Raw genomic sequence first — 19,117 nt, 5'->3', positions numbered from 1 at the left:
ATCACTCAATAAGAGACAAGATCTGTATAACAGAGATTGAATATTCCTCCTTTTCCCTATCTGTGCTTCAATTAAATTCAATTATTCCACAAATTTTTGAATAATTACCACATGCAAGGTACTACTAATGATATCTTAACTGCCAAACTTAATAACCTTTTCTCAATCCTTGTACTTGACCTCTCTGCAGCCTCTGACACTGGAGAGATCATCATCTTCTTGATATTTTCTTCTCTCCAGGTTTTTAGGAAAATACTCTCTCCTACTTTTCTTCCTACCTAATTGTTTCTTCTCAGTCTTCTTTGTTGGATCTTCATCTGTTACACCCACTAAAAGTGGGGTTCCTACAGGATTCTGTTCCAGACCCTCTTCTCTTTCATGATCTCATTCCATGGATTCAATTATCATCTCTATGCTTTTGATTCTCAAATTAGCCCTAACCTTTCTGCTGTCAGTCTGACACCTCCAATTGCCTACTAGACATCACAAAACTCAGTATGTAGAAAACAGAACTCATCTTCCCATCCCAAACCTGCCCCTTCCCTTTCCCCTATTACTTTAAGGATACTACCATCCTTCTGGCCCCCTAGACTCACAACTTGGTACACATATCGCGTTCTACTTTTCATTCTCTCTTACTTCTCATATCCAATCTGTTGCCAAGATTTGTCCATTTTACCTTCGTAAAGTCTTTTGCACATGCCTCTTTCTGTCCTCTGACACTGTTATCAGCTTAGTACATGCCCTTATCATGGACTTTTCCTTCTCATCGATGGCCACTGGTTGACAGTGACAAGTTTCTCCTCATTCTAGTCTATCCTCCATTCAGCTATGAGATTGGTCTTCCCAAAGTACAGGTCTGCCCATGTCACTTTCTCCTACTTAACAAGTTCCAATTGTTCCCTAAAACCTCTAGATCAAATATAAAATCCTCTTGCAAAAAAATCTAATAGAGAGGAAAATAACTACATAATTTAGTAATTCATGGTATATTGTTGGTTGCTTCCCCCTCAATTATTATAAAACCTCATATTTCCCCCCAACATCTTCAGTATTTTTCCATCCTTCAGGGCCCTCACAATCTTATCACCTATAACAAAGACTTATTAATCAAAAAGTATTTTTTAAGGAGCAGGGGCTACAGATACAAAGAGTAAAACAATCTCTATCCATGAGCTAACATTCTAATGTGGAAGACAAATACACATTTAAATATATGCTTCATAAATATCAAGTAAATAAATATATGCATATATTTATAAAAAGTAGTGAAATACATGGTAATTTGGGAAAGAAAGGATTATAGCAGTTTGGGTAAAATCAGGAAAATTCTTTTAGAAGATGGTACTTTAAATCTGTTTGACCTAGCCTAGCTGCTTTTACCCATTTTTGTTTTATTCAGTGCATTTCTATCTTCTCTATAAGCATACCGAGCACAATGACATTCAAGTCAAATGTGATGATTCTTCTGTCTTTGATGGTGAAAAGTTGATCCTTGAAGATCTTTTATATTTTTCAGTTTGTCTTCCCCCACCCCCACTTTAAAAATCTTAAATGTCCTTGGGATATCTTTGCTTTCTCACTAAGCTTTCTTTAACTTTTTTTAAAAATCTTCTACTGCTTCTTTGTTTTATGCCATTATCCTCCTCTATAAAACTGTACAAACAAGATAATACACCAAACAAATGTGTTTGACTGCCATCATTCTCCACATGGCATTTTCTCAACTATGTTAAGACTTGGCTAACTAAAATGATTTGATAGGCTCTTTTGATTCCTTGGTATGGCAATTGGTTTACATAAGATAAATTTTTATATAAAAGGAGACTGAAGTGTTTTACTTGCCATGAAAGAATTGATTGAAGTGTTTTAATTGCCAAATCTGTTTTTTTTTTTTTTTCATTTTTCTTTTCTTTCTGATCACTTTCTACACACTTTGATTTCTGTACTAACAAGTCAGTGATCCACTGACAATAATTTAGGAATGAAGACCACATTATTAACAAGTCATTTCTTGTCTGTTAAAACATAACCAGTTTCATTTTTTGTGATGTTATTCAGTGTTCCCTATGTTTAATACCTATCGATTTTTTTTCTTGAATAAAGTTTGGAATAGTACAGATTTTTGGTTTCTTCTTATGCTTCCTAATCTATGTTTTTCAATGTATTTCTTGACATTCTTAACTATTTTCCACCTTTATACTGAAATCACCAAGAATCAGAGTATGTGATAATTTAATATGGAAAATCTTACTGAGATCTTAGAATTTTTCCACTACTTCATCATATGTAATAGATGCTGGTACATAACGATGAATTCCTTTTTGTAAACACCTATGATCAATCCAATATGAGATGATCAATTCCATGAAGTGATATTTCTTATTGCCCATGGGACCACAATTAAAGCAACTTTACCAATTCTTTTATTTTCCTTTCCAAGGAAAATCTGTTATTATCAATTCATTTTGCTGTCATCATTTAGCTGGTTTCATTTATAGAAAGAATGTTGAAATTCATGTCAGTCATAGGACTATTCATTGGTTTTTGAATCTTAAACTAACAGCTAGGGTGAAGTTTATAAATTGTCTAAAACTGTGTAACACTTACTATCTTCTACTCACTTTTCTGATACTTTGCTATTGTCAATTCGGAAAGTGGAAGGATCAATTTGTACTACTATTGCTACTTTTTTTTTTTAAACCAAAGGTTATTCTGTAATTTTTTTTGTTTGTTTGTTTGATAAATTACTGTGGCCAAAAATGCCACAGTACAAGCTAAGCCTACTGATGACAAGTAAACTAGGTTGGTTCTAGGAAAGCAGATTTCATTTGTTGCAGGAACTGCACTTTCTAGAAAACCTTTTTTCAATCTTCCAGTGCTTGTGTTCTACTGGCATAATTTGGAGAACTCAAAGTCGACTCCACACCACAAAGAAGCATCAGAATATGAAGGAGAAAATACATTAAAAATGTACAAAATAAATACATTTCTCTTTTTAAATTTCTAGTCTCCAGCAGGATGAATACAGAGAGGCTTGGAGAGACCTTCATGAACTGATGCTAAGTGAAATGAGCAGAACCAGGAGATCATTATACACTTCGACAACGATATTGTATGAGGACATATTTTGATGGAAGTGGATTTCTTTGACAAAGAGACCTGAGTTTCAATTGATAAATGACGGACAAAAGCAGCTACACCCAAAGAAAGAACACTGGGAAACGAATGTGAACTATCTGCATTTTTGTTTTTCTTCCCGGATTATTTATACCTTCTGAATCCAATTCTCCCTACGCAACAAGAGAACTGTTCGGTTCTGCAAACATATATTGTATCTAGGATATACTGCAACATATCCAACATATAAAGGACTGCTTGCCATCTAGGGGAGGGGGTGGAGGGAGGGAGGGGAAAAAAAAATCGGAACAGAAATGAGTGTCAATATAATGTAATTATTAAATAAAAAATTTAAAAAAAAATTAAAAAAAAAAAAAAAAAAAAAAAAAAAACCAATAAATGTTCCAAAGAAATTAAATGAAAAAAAAAAAAAAAAATTTCTAGTCTCCTCTATTAGCTAAGTAATTTCCTTAAATTCAGGAACAATATAAGAGACTGTATAACTGAACAGAACAGCTAAACAGCACAATGGATGGAGTACCACATTTGGAGTCAGAAGAAACTGAGTTAAACATGTAGCCTCAGACACTTATTAGTTGTGTGACCCTATGAAAGTCACTTAACCCTGTCAGCCTCAATTCCTTACCTGAAAATGAACTGGAAAATTTTTAAATGAGTTGGACATGACTGAAACTCAACAACATAACTAAATAACATCAAAGAGAAATGCATTATCTATGAAACAAGATGTAGGTAATCTAACTTGATCACTCTTAAAAAGTACTTGAGGAAATCAATTCATCATTTGTGCAACCTTAATATCATATCATAGACACTTTTTGAAAAATACAATATAATATGGTTTATTACCGAAATTTTCTTTTCTTCACTGGCCCCTGCACATAGGCTTGTTGTTATTGTGGGACTGTTCAAGAGGGCTGAGCTGCTGCTGTTATGTTTTTTCTTTAAAAAAAAAAAAAAAACAACAAAAAGAAAAAAATTACCTATGCATATATCTTATAAATAAAAAGCTATAAGAAAAAAAAACCACCAAAAAACCAAAAACCTATTGTCAATGCAATTGTATCTTCCATAAAATGAAGAAAACTAAATTAAAGACATATAATACAGATAAACTGTGGTGCCTCTCAGCTAAGACTCTGCAGTGGGGTTATTTTCCAATTATGTCTTTTCATCAGGAATCATCAGGATCAGTCAGTCTTTTTACTGACCTTCTGCCTTCACAAGCAGCTGAAAAAACAACCAATGACTTCACCCAGCTTGAAGAAGAAGGAAAAAAAAAACCTTAGCAGGTCTCTCTGACCTAGTAAAGCTAGATGAGGGCTTGTCTCATAATGATTTCTTAGCTCTAATCACATGCATTTCTTAAAATGTGTCCTTTTTCCTCCCTGGAGCATCCAGACCCTCTTACACCCAAATTCTAAAATAACTCTGGCCCTTTGAACTCAAGAAAGCTTTTATTTCATTAGCTTCCCATTTGATTTCATTTATTTAGAAGTATTTGCATAGCATTGCACCAAACTAAAAAAGAGTGAAGTTATCAAGCCCAGGGTTGGGAGTAGGGCCTTATTCTGGAAAAAATGTTCTTTCCAAATGGTACTTTGAATGCCTGCTAGTCATAAAAAAGGAGATTCCCAAACAATTAAGGTAGTAAAGAGGATTATGACTATGAAAACTTGGAAAAGAATACAAAAGTGCTTGTTCCAAAGAAGTTCAAAAGTAATAAAGAAGATAGAACATTATATTCAACAATCCTCAAAGAGAAGATGATCCACCGTCCTGTACTTACCCAAACTAGGCTCCAAAAGCATTCCTGAAAAGTTCTGAGGGTATAATCTAAAGTGATTGAAATTTTTATGTAACATTCGATGAACTCATATATTTGTTGAATGAACAGGTGATTATTTGGCATATACCTGAACTGCCTGGTAAGGGAAGAAACCCTGCTCAATACTCCTTTTCTATGGTAGAAATGATCTGGATAACAGACAAAAGACACTGGGACTGTCTCCTAAATCAGAAAAGATGAGCACGGGGCTTTAATCATTACCTAGGTTTAAATATTTCTGAAAAAAAAAAAAATAGAAGCTTTTTCTAAAGAAAATGTCAAACCTCAATTATTTTAATAGAGAAGAAGAAAATGGTAAGGATAATGAAAACAGTTGTGTTAAATTTATTTTGGAAACATATAGTCAGGTAGGAAATTTACCTTACATGTGTCACTATTAAATTTTAAATAAACTAATTTTACTGGTTCATTCTGATTTTGAAAGAAAACCAATCTAGTATAAACAATTTGTCAGTTAACCCACAAAGCAAAATGAAAAGTCAAATATGGTCATTCTTGGTTCATCTACTAGTTCTAATATCTTGACAGATGAACATGAGTGATGTGGGAGTCAGAGACATAATGCTTAGGGTTCATAATGCTTAGTGTTTAGGAAGCCTCACCTAAAGGTTAAAAGTTCAAAGGTCTTAGATACTTTACTTTTTCGAATAGATATTAACACAACATTTAAAAACCTGGGAAGTAAGGAGTTGGGAGGGAAGAGAAATGGGTCATTACCACTCTAGTCAAGAATATCAGAGGGAAGAGAAGCTTTTGTCTTCACTACACCTTTTTCCCACCTCAAAGGCAAACTTCCTCAGGATGGGTCATCACACCCGGCAGGGGCCACACCTACCTGTCTATTTGGGTGGCCAGTATCTTTGTTCTTCATGGTCTCAAAGCCAGGCAGCCTGTGACGTCGGCCCATCTGGAGAGCCACCAAATCTTTCATGATTGAATTCAATGCCTCCTGTTCATCTGTAATAATAAGAAAAATACAAGATAGGGCACTGAATTTCAGGTCTCCAAGGTATTTGCAGAAAACATCCTGCTTGTCATTGTGTGGCTCAAATAAAATCCATGAATGTTTCTACATGATGCACCCAAGTCAAGCTACGTTAACTGAGAAAGCCACTCATTCTTTTTATATTCTGAAGGCTCTCAAATTCAATTTCTGATTTTTCTCCTTCCATATTTTATTCTGCAAGGAAAAAAAAAATTACAAGCAGTGGGTTAGGGCCAGAGCCCTTGGAAGCTCACAAAGGGAAACTCCAGTCAAAATCTGGAACAGAGGACATCACAGCAGCATACTCAGAGAAAATCAGCATTCTGGCTCTGAGACACATCCAGCAACAAAATATACTCTTTAAAGCTCCAAGTGTAATGAGTTCATTCCAAAATTATCAGGTAGTTACTAAAGATAGAAATTGTTTTTACAATAAAGCCAGTCAATTCTATTGCCTCCTCTTACAATAAGAAGATGGTAATTCTATTGTTTTTTTTTCCTTCTTACTAATCAAGAAATGCATTGTCACTGTCTTCCTGACTTTACTTTTGGCCTCTTTTCTTTAAAATAGCAAGAACACTCTGAGTCAACACTATCCACCATACCATGCTCTCTCAACTTTATTACCAAATTTGGGATTGATAATAAGACTTCTGAACTACTTTGCTATAGTGACAGGTGAATCACATAAGGCAGACATCCAAACTAAGAAAAAAGACAAGGTTCCATATCAAAGGAAGTTCCTACTATAAAATGCAGATTATCACCTTCTTTGCAATTTACATTCTAAGAAAATTACCTAGAACACAGAGAGATTAAGTGAGTTGACTGAGAGTCATACAACCAATAGATGTTAGAGGAGATACTTAACCTAGTAGGTCTTCCTAAGTCTGGGGCCAGTTCTCTATCAGCTTTGCCATGCTCTACCATTCAAACTAAAGAAAGCTTTGCCATGCTCTACCATTCAAACTAAAGAAGAGTTCATATTTGCTCCTAGAGAATAAGGAAGCCACTGGAGTTTACTAAGTAAAAAGATCAGACCTGAGCTTAAGAAGAATTATCCTGACAATTCTGTGGAAGAAAGACTAGAAGAGAGACTTGAGGCAGTGAGACCAATTAGAAGGCTACTGCAATAACTGAGGCAAGAGCTATAAGACTCATGTCTGTGTGAGTGTTAAGGAGTTGAATGAGAGAGATAAATTCAATGAATAATGTGAATTGAGGGAGAGTGAGTCAAAAATGATGCCAAAGTTAAAAATCTTGAGAAACTAAATGAAGTCAGTGTTAGTGGTTGGGGTGGATATTAAATCCTATTTTGGATATGTTGTGTTTTGAGATGTCTCCAGGATATCCAGTTTGAAACATTCAATAGGAAACTGGTGATGTGAGAATGAAATTTAAGGAGGAAACTAGAGTTGGATAGTTAAATCTGAAACATCTGCATAGAACTGAAATTAAATATGGAGCTGATGAAGTAATTAAGGGAATTTAGAAAGAGAAGAGGAGCCTAGGACAGAGCCTTGAGGAACACAAACAGGGATCAAGATATGGAAGATAAGCCAACAAAGGTGATTGAGAAGGAATAGTCAGAGAATGGTCAAACTGGTAAGAGGAGTACAAAATCACAAAATCCCAGAGGAAAGAGTGATTATCAGTATCAAATCCAAGTGAGAGGTCAAGTAGCTGAGGGACTGGAAAAAGTCAATCAGATTTGGCAATTAAAAGATCAACGATAATTTGGAAAGCAGTTTCAGTTCAAAGATTTTCAATGGCTGACTAGATTGCTTTCAGAGACTATATCTAATATCTAATATACATATACATGTGTGTGCATACATATGTAGATAGATTCCACAAATTCACAAACAAAATAAAAAATGTAAATGAAATCATCTTTCATTTTGTAGAAAACAGTTATAGGATCTGGTTCCAATTTTATTCCAGGAAGTTAACTGACTCTTATTATCAGTTAATGATGGGACTTTTAAAAGTTCTACTATAAAGCATATTCTTAATGTGGTTTGGTCACAATCAGAAAAAACTAATGCCACTAATGTAAAGTCATAGATATTGGCTTCAAGCCAAAGCCATATTGCAGAGTCTGGATCCTATGCTAAATAAGAAAATAGGTAATTAGAGAAATGATGGCGCTGTCTATTTTCGATATTTGAAAAAGAAATAAGGGAGTAAGGAATACCCTCTAACAGTGATAAGTACCATTTACATAGCATTTTAGATTTGAAAAGTACATATATATGTACATATATACACATCTTAATCATATGATCTTCATAATAACCCTGTGAGGAAAGGAAATAGCTATCATCTATTTTAGATAAGGAAACAGGCTCACAAAGAAGCCATACTCTCAAGGTAAGAACACAGGAAAAAAAATTACAATCCAGGTGTTTAAACTGAACAGAAGGACACACAGAATAGGAAGCATAACAAATGCACTTAAGTCTAGGTGATACTATAACATATAAGGTGGTAAGTGGGTCCAGGATTAACCACCTTGTGATAGACCTATTAGAGATGTGTTTTAAGTAGGTAGGTTGTTTTGCTATCGATGAAAAATCTGAAAAAAAGAAGGTAAAATTAAATAAGGATGAAAAGCAGGCAGGTCCTTAGCAAGTGTTGGCTATCGGCAGGGATGTATTCATACATGACAGCCACTGGGAAAGGGGATTTGAAACACTATGAAGTTAATATATTCAGAAATTTTTACTTAATTCAGTGGACACTAATTACAATTAGAGAGATTTCAGGAATGTAATGCTTTCATTATTAATCAGGAATGATTGCTTATTATGTTTGGTAATCAACTCTGACCAGAGATACTTCATGTATAATATAGAAGTAGCAGATATAAGGAAAAAATTAGAAAGAAAAACAAAAATTTTAGAAAGAATACTTCAGGTCTTAGGACAGACACAAGGGATAGAAAATGGCACTATCAGTGGTGATCTGGAAATTTAATAGGGAAATTCACAGAACCACAGAATTTCAGTGTTGGAAGGCATCTCAATGGCCACAGATAAATCAATCCATAAATCAAAAGAATCCCTACTATAATAGGTTTGAGAAGTCCTCTCTGCTTGAATAATTACCAACAAGGAAGAACCTGCTGCTTTCTAAGAGACATTCCACTTTTGTACAATTTTAATAAGTGGGAAGTTTTTCCTGTCACCAAGCCCAAATTTGCCTCTCTGTAATCTTCCACTCATTACTCTTTTTTTTTTTTTGTCCTCTACAGCCAAATAGTTATTGTTGTTGTTTGTCCTTTGTGTTTGAAGAGTACCATGACATCAGGAAGGTGCAAATGAACTGGATTTAAGTGAGGGAGTACTGTGCAGTTACCTGTCTCACTTTCTCCTCTGGAGCCATGTGGGTCTGTCTAGTAGCAAGATAAAGATCAGGACATCTGCAAATGACCCTGCATACAGTACCAAATAGTATGACTCTAATCCCTCTTCAACATGACCTTCAAATACTTGAAAATAATCCCGTATCTCTAATTCTCATCTGCAGTATAAAAGTCCGAATTTCTTCAGTTTTTCTCAAATGACATAGACTCAACTCCCTTCACTATTTTGGCTGCTTCCTTTGGATACTCTCCAATTTACCACTTTCTTTTCCCAACTGTGTTGCCCAAAAATGAATACAATCCTCCAGATGTAATCTGACCAGGGAAGGATCAAAAAAGATTGATGATCTAGAGCTGGGAGGGACCCCAACTACCTCATTTGCCAAATGAGAAAATTCAAGTTCAGGGAATTTAAATGACTTATCTAAGATCACATCAGATAGTAAGCACAAAATGCAAGCATCAATCAAGATCCTTTGACTCTAGAGCTCTTGGAATAATAAGCACTTATTTCCTGGAAATTGTTTCTCTTAATGTAGTCTAAGGCTTTTATTGACTAATAATCACATACCTAAATAATGTTGATTTTGCAGTCCTCCAGATCTTTTCTACGGATAACCCCCATTTTGTACTTATGAAGTCAATATTTAATCAAAATGTAAGACTTTACATTTATCTTGCTTGAATTTCACCTTACTAGATTTAACATAATGAACTAGATGATTGAGATATTTTAAACATTTTTTTCCTTTTTATTACTACAAATCAGACAAACATAAATATTTTTATATATAAGGGAGAAGATAAAAATAAGGCTATGCATGTAAAATTAACAATTTCCAATAAAATTTAGTTTTTTGTATATTTTATTGTATATATATTATAAATATCATATATTTTAAATGGCAGTTTCAACATTGACTACATCTGTCTCCTTTGGAGTTTGCTTGGGTTCTCCTTTATGGTGTAATGATTCAATGACATCTTTATAGAATCCCTAATTCCCTAGTCCTCTCCTTAACTCTTCTCCTCAAAAAGAAAAAAAATCCCTCCATTATAATAAAAAAGCACAGTTACATAGTATACATGCATACTTCAGCTGCATATGTCTTAGACCATCATCTTGCAACCCAAAGGAAAAAAGCATTCATTTGTTTTCTGTAGTCTCAACTAATCATTACACTGATCAGAGAGAGAGAGAGCTCATCATTTCTTATATCACAACAATATTCTATTACTTTCACATATAATAATTTGGGGCAGCTAAGTAGTGCAGCAGATAAGATTGCCAGACCTGGAGTCAAGAAGACTCATCTTCCTGATTTCAAATCTGACTCAGACACCAACTAGCTGTGTGACCATAGGCAGTCACTTAGTCCTATTTCCCTAGATTCCTTCAGGTTTCCCTCCTTTATAGAGAAGGAAACGACCAGCCAGTCACTCTAGTATCTTTATCAAGAAAACCCAAATGGGGTCATTAAGAGTCAGACACATATTAGATTTAATATATATTTTAACATGTTTAACATATATTGGATTACTTGCAATCTGGGGAGGGGTGAAGGGAAGGAGGGGAAAATTTGGAACACAAGGTTTTTCAAGGGTCAATGTCAAAAAATTACCCATGCATATATTTTGAAAATAAAAGGCTTTAATTTAAAAAAAAGAAAAGAAAGGAAAAGAAAAGAAAAGAAAAAAAAGAAAACAGACTTGACTGAAAAACACCACCATTTCTTGCTCACTCAGCCATTCCCTAAATGATGGACATTCCCTCAGTTTCCAATTCTTAAGCCTCTCAGGATTATTTTCCTTACAATGTTGTAATCACTATAAATTGTTCTCCTAGTTCTGCTCACTTTATATTAATTCATATAAGTTTTTGCAAGTTTCTCTGAATCTGTTCCTTTTGTCATTTCTTATAATGCAATAAAATCATTACATTCATATACATTAATTAATTCAACCATTTTTGAATTAATGTAAATCCATTTTGTTTCCAGTCCTTTGCCACAATAAAAACTGCTGCTATTAATATTTTCATACATATAGATCTTTGTTCTCTTTTATCTCTGTGGGATATAAGCCTACTTTTTTTTTTTTAAGCACAGAAACATTTTTATTCTTTTTTTCTCCTCCCCATTCAAAGTCCTCTCCCTCCATCAGTCTTTTCCTTTCCATTGAGAAGATAAGAAATATAATATTCATTACACATATGAAGTCATATATAACATATTCCCATATCAGCCATGTTTCAAAAAAGAAAAATAAAATAAAATATTTTTCAATCTGTACTTTGAGTCCATCAATAGACGTGGATAGCATCATGACTTCTTTGGAAATATAGTGAACATTATATTAATCAGTTATTAAGTCTTTGACAATTTTGCTGTTACTTGTAATTTCTTCTCCTGGTTTACTTAATTCACTTTATATCAGATCATCATGTAAGTTGCTGGATTTTTCTGAAATGATTTCCTTCATCATTTCTTATATAACAACAGAATTCTATTACTTTCACTTGCAATAATTTGGGGCAGCTAGATGATACAATGGATAGAGTATCAGGCCTGAAGTCAAGAAGACTCATCTTTCTGATTTCAAATCTGACCTCAGACATTTACTAGCTATGTGACTCTAGGCAAGTTACCTAGCCCCATTTCCTTCAGATCTCTTATCTGTAAAATGAATTAGAGAAGAAAATAGCAAACCATTCCAGTATGTTTAACAAGAAAACCCTATATTCGGTCAAAAAGTGTCAGACAACCAAAAAAGTAAACAACAAACAATACTGATATTACTTATCTATGTACCTTTTAGCAAAATGAAGTTTTCCCTGTTTACTTTATTGAATTAGGTCTATTTTTGCTTTTTCTTTGTCTAAGATCACGACGGCCATTTCTGCCTTTTTTAAAAAATGTCTGTTAAAGCATGATAAATTCTGCTCCAGCTCCTTATTTTAACTCTATGTGTATCTTCTGTTTCAAGTATGTTTTTTATAATAACATTATTGGATTCCAGTTTCTAATGTATTCTGCTCTACTCTTCCATTTCACAGGTGTATCAACCCATTCACAATCATGAAATTGATCCACTTTCCCAGCAACTTTTGTTAAATAGGGAATCAGTCGTTACCCCAGTAGTTGAGTTCCTGAACATAAACATTATATTACAAGGTTTGATTACTTCTGGGTCTTGTATACCTGAACTATTCAACTCATCAACTTTTCTATTTTGCAACTGCTATTAAATAGTTTTAATTACTGATGCTTTGTAGTATAGTTTGAGACCTGATTCTGTGAAGCACTTTTCCTTAGTCTTTTTCATGATTTTACTTGAGAATCCTGACCTTTGACTTCTCCAGATGAATTCTGTTATTTTTAAAAGTTTTATAGAGTAGTCTTGTGATAGTTTGACTGGTATGTCATTGATAAAAATATTAAAGATCCCAGGACCAATCTCAGATTTATAAGTTACTCCACTGGAGATTTCTTGCCCAACAGACATTGACTAGTTTTTAAGTTCTGCCATTTAATCAGTTCTAAATCCAGCTTGCTTTTCTCTATATTTCCCAAAAAGACTGTATTAGATATTTTAATCAAATGCTTTGCATTTTAAAATCTGGGCAATTTTATCTATAAGTATTCTCTTGATCTACTTGTTTGATAGCCATCAAGAAAAGATATGGCTTTACTCTGGCAAAAACCTGTTTTTGATGAAGCTACACTAGCCCTGTATAAGCATCACTTCTTTTCCGAGATATTCACTTACTTTAGTTTAATAATGCATTCTAGGACTTCCCCCAGAAATCAACATTAAGTAACATGTTTACAGATTTTGTTCTTTTTTCTTTTTTGAAAATCCAGGCATTTGTCCTGTTCCAAACCTAAAGAATCATTTTATCGATCCCAGGCAGAAATTGGATTTGGCAGTAACTTGTACACTGTGGGCATTCAATATTTAATTGAATATGGAAATATGAGAATATGTTTTTCTTCTTTTAACTATGGGACACTTTAAGTAGAGGTAAGATAAACCCACTTTATATCCTATAGTGTGAAATGGTGCTTTAGTGAAAAAACACTGTGTCTGGAGTTTAACTCACCTCTCACTGATTACAATGTAGATGACCTTAAGAAATAAAAACCTCCCTGAAGATAATTTTTTTAGACTACAATATAAAAAGGATTCTTAATCTTTTTTTTCCCCCCTCACATCAGAGATTCCTTTGATCGTATAGGCAAGTCTATGGACCCTCTCTCAGAATGTTTTAAATACAAAAATAAAATAAATGCAATTACAAAGAAAGCCAATTATACAGCTACCAAAATAATTTTTAAAGCCAAGTTCAAAGACCCTAGGCTAAGAATACCTAGACTAGATGGTCTCTGTTCCTAACCAAGAAATCAGGAGATTGGTCTCTAAGAAGGAGAAAGAGATAAATTTAAGCAGTTGTTTATAAACAGATGATGACCTCTCTAGTCAGATATACAAATAGGAAGAAATGAGGCACAAAGTTAAATTCCATAGAACAACCTAAGAGAAGAAGAGGGCAAAATCTGGCAAAGAAGCAGTTGAGAGAATTAGAGAAGCTAGGAGAGAGTAATAACAGAAATTATAACCAAAAAAGAATCAATAGTGCTAATTATGATTGAGAGCTGTGAAAACCTCCAGGAAGTTGTCAAAGATTTTATTAAAGGAAGTGTTGGTAGAGTGGCAGATGCAAAAGCCAGAGTGAAAAGGATTTAAAGTGAGCACCAAAAGCTGAATTTTAAATAATGAAAATAAACAGTGAATTCAAGAACCCAAGAGAGTAACAGGGAAGTAATTAACAAATGAACTGTTAACTTTTTTTAAAAGTCTAAAACTAGAATATGCTTGAAGTTGCCAAGAACAAGCAGAAGCAAGGAAAGTTCATCAGTCATTTGAGATAAGGATGCTAATTCTAACAGAAAGATGAAAAGTAGAGGTTAGTAAAAACAAATGAGAAAGATTAGAGTCCAGACTTAGTAAATTAGTTTAGGTAATTAGATGCAAAAATATCTACAATTATCTAAAAAGAGGATGTTTCATACCACATCTTCTACCACTTAAAGAAGGACCAGAAGAACAAGAAGAACTTTTATAAAAAGTTTATTATGTGCTTTACCATTCATTAATTCAACAGTTATGAAACCCCTATTCATGCAGTAACACTGTGTTAGTGCTAGAGAAAATACAAATAACAACAATAATAAGCAATAAATAAAACTCCAGATCTTTGCCGTCAGGTGAGTCACATCTATTTATAATCTAATAGAGATGTTTACAATCCCTTGACATCTGATAAGTTTCTAAGGGCTAAGGATGTTTTCCTTATGTTTTTGCATGGTGAGGAAAATCCCATAAGTCTGGGACTGTTCACAGGAGAACTTCTTTTCTTTCCTTATTTTCTGTTTCCTATCTGGTTGGGGATTATTACATAACCTACTTACTTTTGGGTAGAAGGGATAATTCAATCAAAAGGACCTATCCCTTCTCCTCAAAAGGCACCAAAGGGACAACTAGAAGGCACAGTGGGTAGAGTACTGGCCCTGGAGTCAAGAGGACTTGAGTTCAAATCTGGCCTTAGACACTTACCACCAGCTGTGTGACCCTGGCCAAGTCACTTATTCCCAACTGCCTTACCCTCTCTCCCCGCCAAAAAGACATTAAAGGCACATACCATTTACTAAATTCTTTGGCTGAAAACACAGAAAAATTTTCATAAATTCCAAAAAACTACTCCCCTGACAAATTTGCTTATGACCTTGAAGGTATCCTTTTATCTATTAAATATCAATTTAGTTTTTATCATTTAATTCTTTTTGACTCAGCCCTGCCAAAGCAAAACTGGATTCATCAAGAATAAGTTGTGCCGGATTAATTTCATTTCTATTTTTTGAAAGGATTCCTAAACTAGTAAATGAAGGAAATTCTGTGGATGTAGTTTACATATATTTTAGCAAGGCTTCTGATAATTTATCTTGTACTAATCTTGAAGAGGCATTGGAAAATTTGGACTAGACAACAGTACAATTAGAAGAAGTCAGAATTATTTTGGATAGCTAGACTCAAAAAGACATTGTTAACTGTTCAATGTAAATGTTACAAAAATTCTCCATTGAAGAAGTCCAGAGATCTGAGCTGGATTCTATGCTACTTGTCATTTTTATCAATAACTTGCTTAAAGATATAGATGGCATGCTTAATCAACTTAACTATGACACTAAGGGAGAAAAAGTTAACATACTGGAAGATAGGATCTGAAAGGATCATGAAAACACAGGACACATGACTGAATCTAATAAAATGATATTTAAGATATAATGATATTTAAGAAATAAATGCAAGTCTTAAACATTTAGATATAAAAGAAAATCAACTTCACCAGTACAAGCTGGGGGAGGCATGGTTAAAAAAACAAAACAAAACAAACAAAAAAACCCCAGCTGTTCTAGGGAATGTTAAGTGGATCAAAAAGATCCTGAGTCAGTGCTGTTATGGGATCTTAAAAATCAAATATGATCTTGGGTTGCATTGAGAGGCATAGCTTCCTGCAATAGGGAATTGAAAGTTCCATTATACATTATTCTTGTCAGACTTCATTTAAAGTTCTGGGCAACAGAATTAAAAAATATTGCTAACCAGAGATTTCTTTCCTATATAGCTTGGACTAGTTGATCCTAAGGTTCCTTCTAATTCTCAAATTCTTCAATTCTATGATATATGCATAAACAAGGTCAAATTTAAGTTAGCCCATATATAATTTCAAAGCAGGAGAGTAGTCAGTTTCATAACAGAAGTTGTGTGCATTACTGCACTTGAATGTGAAGTGTACAAACCTGAATTCAAACAATCTGTGTTGAAGTTTCAGTGTTACTGATTTTATTAAGGGTAATAAGTTGGTTCTCCCATCTATGGAACTTTTTAAAAATTGAAGAAACAACAGTTAAAGATAACTTTCTGAAATTATCAACAATTACATTTAAATGTAATTGTCTTGACTGTTATTGTCTGTACAATACAAAGTATTTACACAGCTTTTTATGAAAATTAAGTACAAATTTTTTTTTGTTGTTGTTAAAAAAGAGGGAGAATATCCACACATAAAATTTGGAATTCATGATCTAACCAAACCACTTTGTTTTCCAGATAAAAATACAATTCCCTAGTAGTAAAGCAATTTGGTCAAGGTAACCAGGCTTTCCACACTCTTTCTCTTCTTCATGTTTCATGCAATTCCATTACCTTTCCCTTTTCCATTCTCGATAAATATTCTCTTTAGAGTAAGTGCAATAGGTATAATGATTACATGGCCCTAAGTGGTATAGTAAATATGAAGTCAAGATCTGGGTTCAAAGATCTGATTTCTAAGTTCAGACATTTTTCACCTCTGTGATCCTGGACAAGTCACTTAACCTGTCTGCCTCAATTTTTTAATTTATCAAATAAGGATAATAACAACACCTACCTTCTGGGAGGTCTAAAGGTTTTAAACATGAATAGAAAAGATTAAGAGGTAATACAGAGCCGTTGGAACTTATTGAGCAGAGAACAGTATGGCCAGTCAGAACTATGCTCTCTGGCAGCTGTATGAAGGAAGGATTTCTGGGACTCACAGACTGGAGGTCAAGAAAGACAGACCAAGTAGGAGGCAACTGTAATAGTAGAAGTGAAAGCTGATAAGAACTTAAACTAAGTTGGAACCTATGCAAGGAGAAAAATGGGGATGAATGCAAGATATTGTAGTGGCGGCGCAGAGAAGACTTGGCAAGTGACTGAATATGTGGGCTGAGGGTGTGTAAGGATTCTAGGATGACTTGAAAGGTGGTAGTATCCTTTACAGAAATAGAAAAGTTATAATACATTTAATCAGTAAATCAATAAACATTTATTAAGGGCCTATGCATCGGGAATACAAAAAAAGACAACTGTCCTTGACCTCAATTAGTTCACAGTCTCATGGGGGAAAAAAAGCAAATATGTATAAGTAATCTTTGTGAGGAAAAAAATAGAAAATAATTAGAAGAAGGAATTCAGAGAGGTTGGGAATATATAAAAGATCTGTGATTTCATCACTGTGGGGAATTCCCAGAGTGATATCTGGTAACAGCTATCCAAGACTTAATTACTTAGTAACTTCTAAGTTCTAGGGAGCTTCCTGAAACACATAAAGATTAAGGGCATTTTTAACCAAATTAAAATGGTCAGAATCTAAGATTTCTGAACATTCAATGATAACAATTTAAAATAAAACATATGTACCTTAGCCATCACTTCTGGAGACAGACTAACATATACTACTATTTAAAAATTTAACCTAAATACAATAGATTCTACAATGAGTCACATAATGGATTCTAATTGCTGTTCAAAGGATTAACATTAGACTTTACAATTTTCTATCCCAGGACTATGCCTCAGATAACCACCTGTTTTTTTTAAATGAGAAGTCTTAAAATGAAAATGTCAGAGATTTCATGACAAATAACAGAAGATTGGTAGTTCTCATGACTACCATTGATAGAGACTGCTCAAATCTCAGCCAAATTCCCAGGGATCAGGTTGAGACTAGTCCAAATGGGAAATTCTTAAGTTTACAGGTCCTTTAGAATTTAGACAGTTCCCAGACACCCATAGTTCATATTGATTTTAAACTTAACCTAAGTTGTATGACCAGAAACAGATTGCCCTTGGGAATAGGGAAGTTAAATGTTACTTAATTCATAGTAGAATTCTAGATGATCATTATTCTTTAATAGTACTGAGATTCAGTTTCCCTGGGCAATTATTTCTAGCTTTAAACATGCATTCCTGAATTCATCTCAAATGTTAGCAGCCCTTGTCACTTTGAAGACTAAAATTAAAAGAAGTTTTTAGTGTACTTACGGGGGAAAATGATACAATTCCAGACTTTAGAATCATAATATATCAAAATCTGAAGAAAGAACAGTCCAATATCCAACTTAATATTGGAGTTTTCAACTATCAACTATCAACAAACATTTTAAAATACCTATTATGTGCACAGTGTTAGATGCTGGAGATACAAAGACAAAAACCAGTCCTGCTCTTTAAGGAGCTTATATGCTGTCAGGAAAGATAATATGTATACTAACAAATATCTACAGAAAAGTACAAAATAAATTCAAGAAAACTAAATTTAGAGGAAAAAAACAATGGCAGTTGAGAAGGGGGAAAGCAGAAATAGGAAAAAGCTACATGTAGCTTGAATTGAATATTAAATATTAAAGTAAAAGATTCTAGCCACTTCAAAGGCATGGAAACAAAAGTTGGAAGCATGAGAAACTGAGAAAGCCACTTTGGCTAGACAGATGATATTGTAAGGGGAATGATATATAATGCAACTAAAAAGGTAGGTTGGGGAAGGATTATATTTTTTAGGAATATCACTTTGGCAGTTATGTGATGAATACATTGTAGAAGGAAGAGAATTGAGATGTGTAGATGAAGTGGAACAATATTTCAGTAAAGGAGAGGTGATAAAAGTCTGAATTAAAATGGTGGTCAAGAAGATAGAAAGTGGGAGGTAGATTTGGGAAATGTTGTAGAGGTAGAAATGGCAAGATTTGGCAACTGATTGAATATGAGACAGGTAAGGTGGCATAGAGGTTGATGCTTGTAATCTGGAAAACTTGAGTTCAAATACAGCCTCAGACACATACTAACTCTGTGACCATGAGCAAGTAACTTAACACTCTGTTTCCCTCATTTATTCAACTATAAAATGAGTATA

At 33.9% G+C, this 19,117-nt stretch overlaps 1 protein-coding gene across 2 annotated transcripts in view; it reads right to left on the bottom strand.

Annotated features, from left to right (window-relative positions):
* MAP3K3 (mitogen-activated protein kinase kinase kinase 3) overlaps window positions 1–19,117 on the bottom strand; it is a 90,872-nt gene that overhangs the window by 65,159 nt on the left and 6,596 nt on the right. Inside the window, exons 2-3 of one of the 2 annotated variants that reach the window (XM_051994961.1) lie at window positions 5,826–5,947; window positions 3,991–4,083 (exon numbers count right to left, since the gene is read on the bottom strand). In XM_051994961.1, the coding sequence (XP_051850921.1) occupies window positions 3,991–4,083; window positions 5,826–5,947 (215 nt within the window). The remainder of the gene's footprint in view (window positions 1–3,990; window positions 4,084–5,825; window positions 5,948–19,117) is intronic. The other variant, XM_051994962.1, reaches the window with a different exon arrangement.

This window comes from Antechinus flavipes, chromosome 4 (assembly GCF_016432865.1).
Source record: "Antechinus flavipes isolate AdamAnt ecotype Samford, QLD, Australia chromosome 4, AdamAnt_v2, whole genome shotgun sequence".
In the NCBI taxonomy this organism is placed as follows: Eukaryota; Metazoa; Chordata; class Mammalia; order Dasyuromorphia; family Dasyuridae; genus Antechinus; species Antechinus flavipes.
This window is presented reverse-complemented; position numbering and strand designations above follow the sequence as displayed.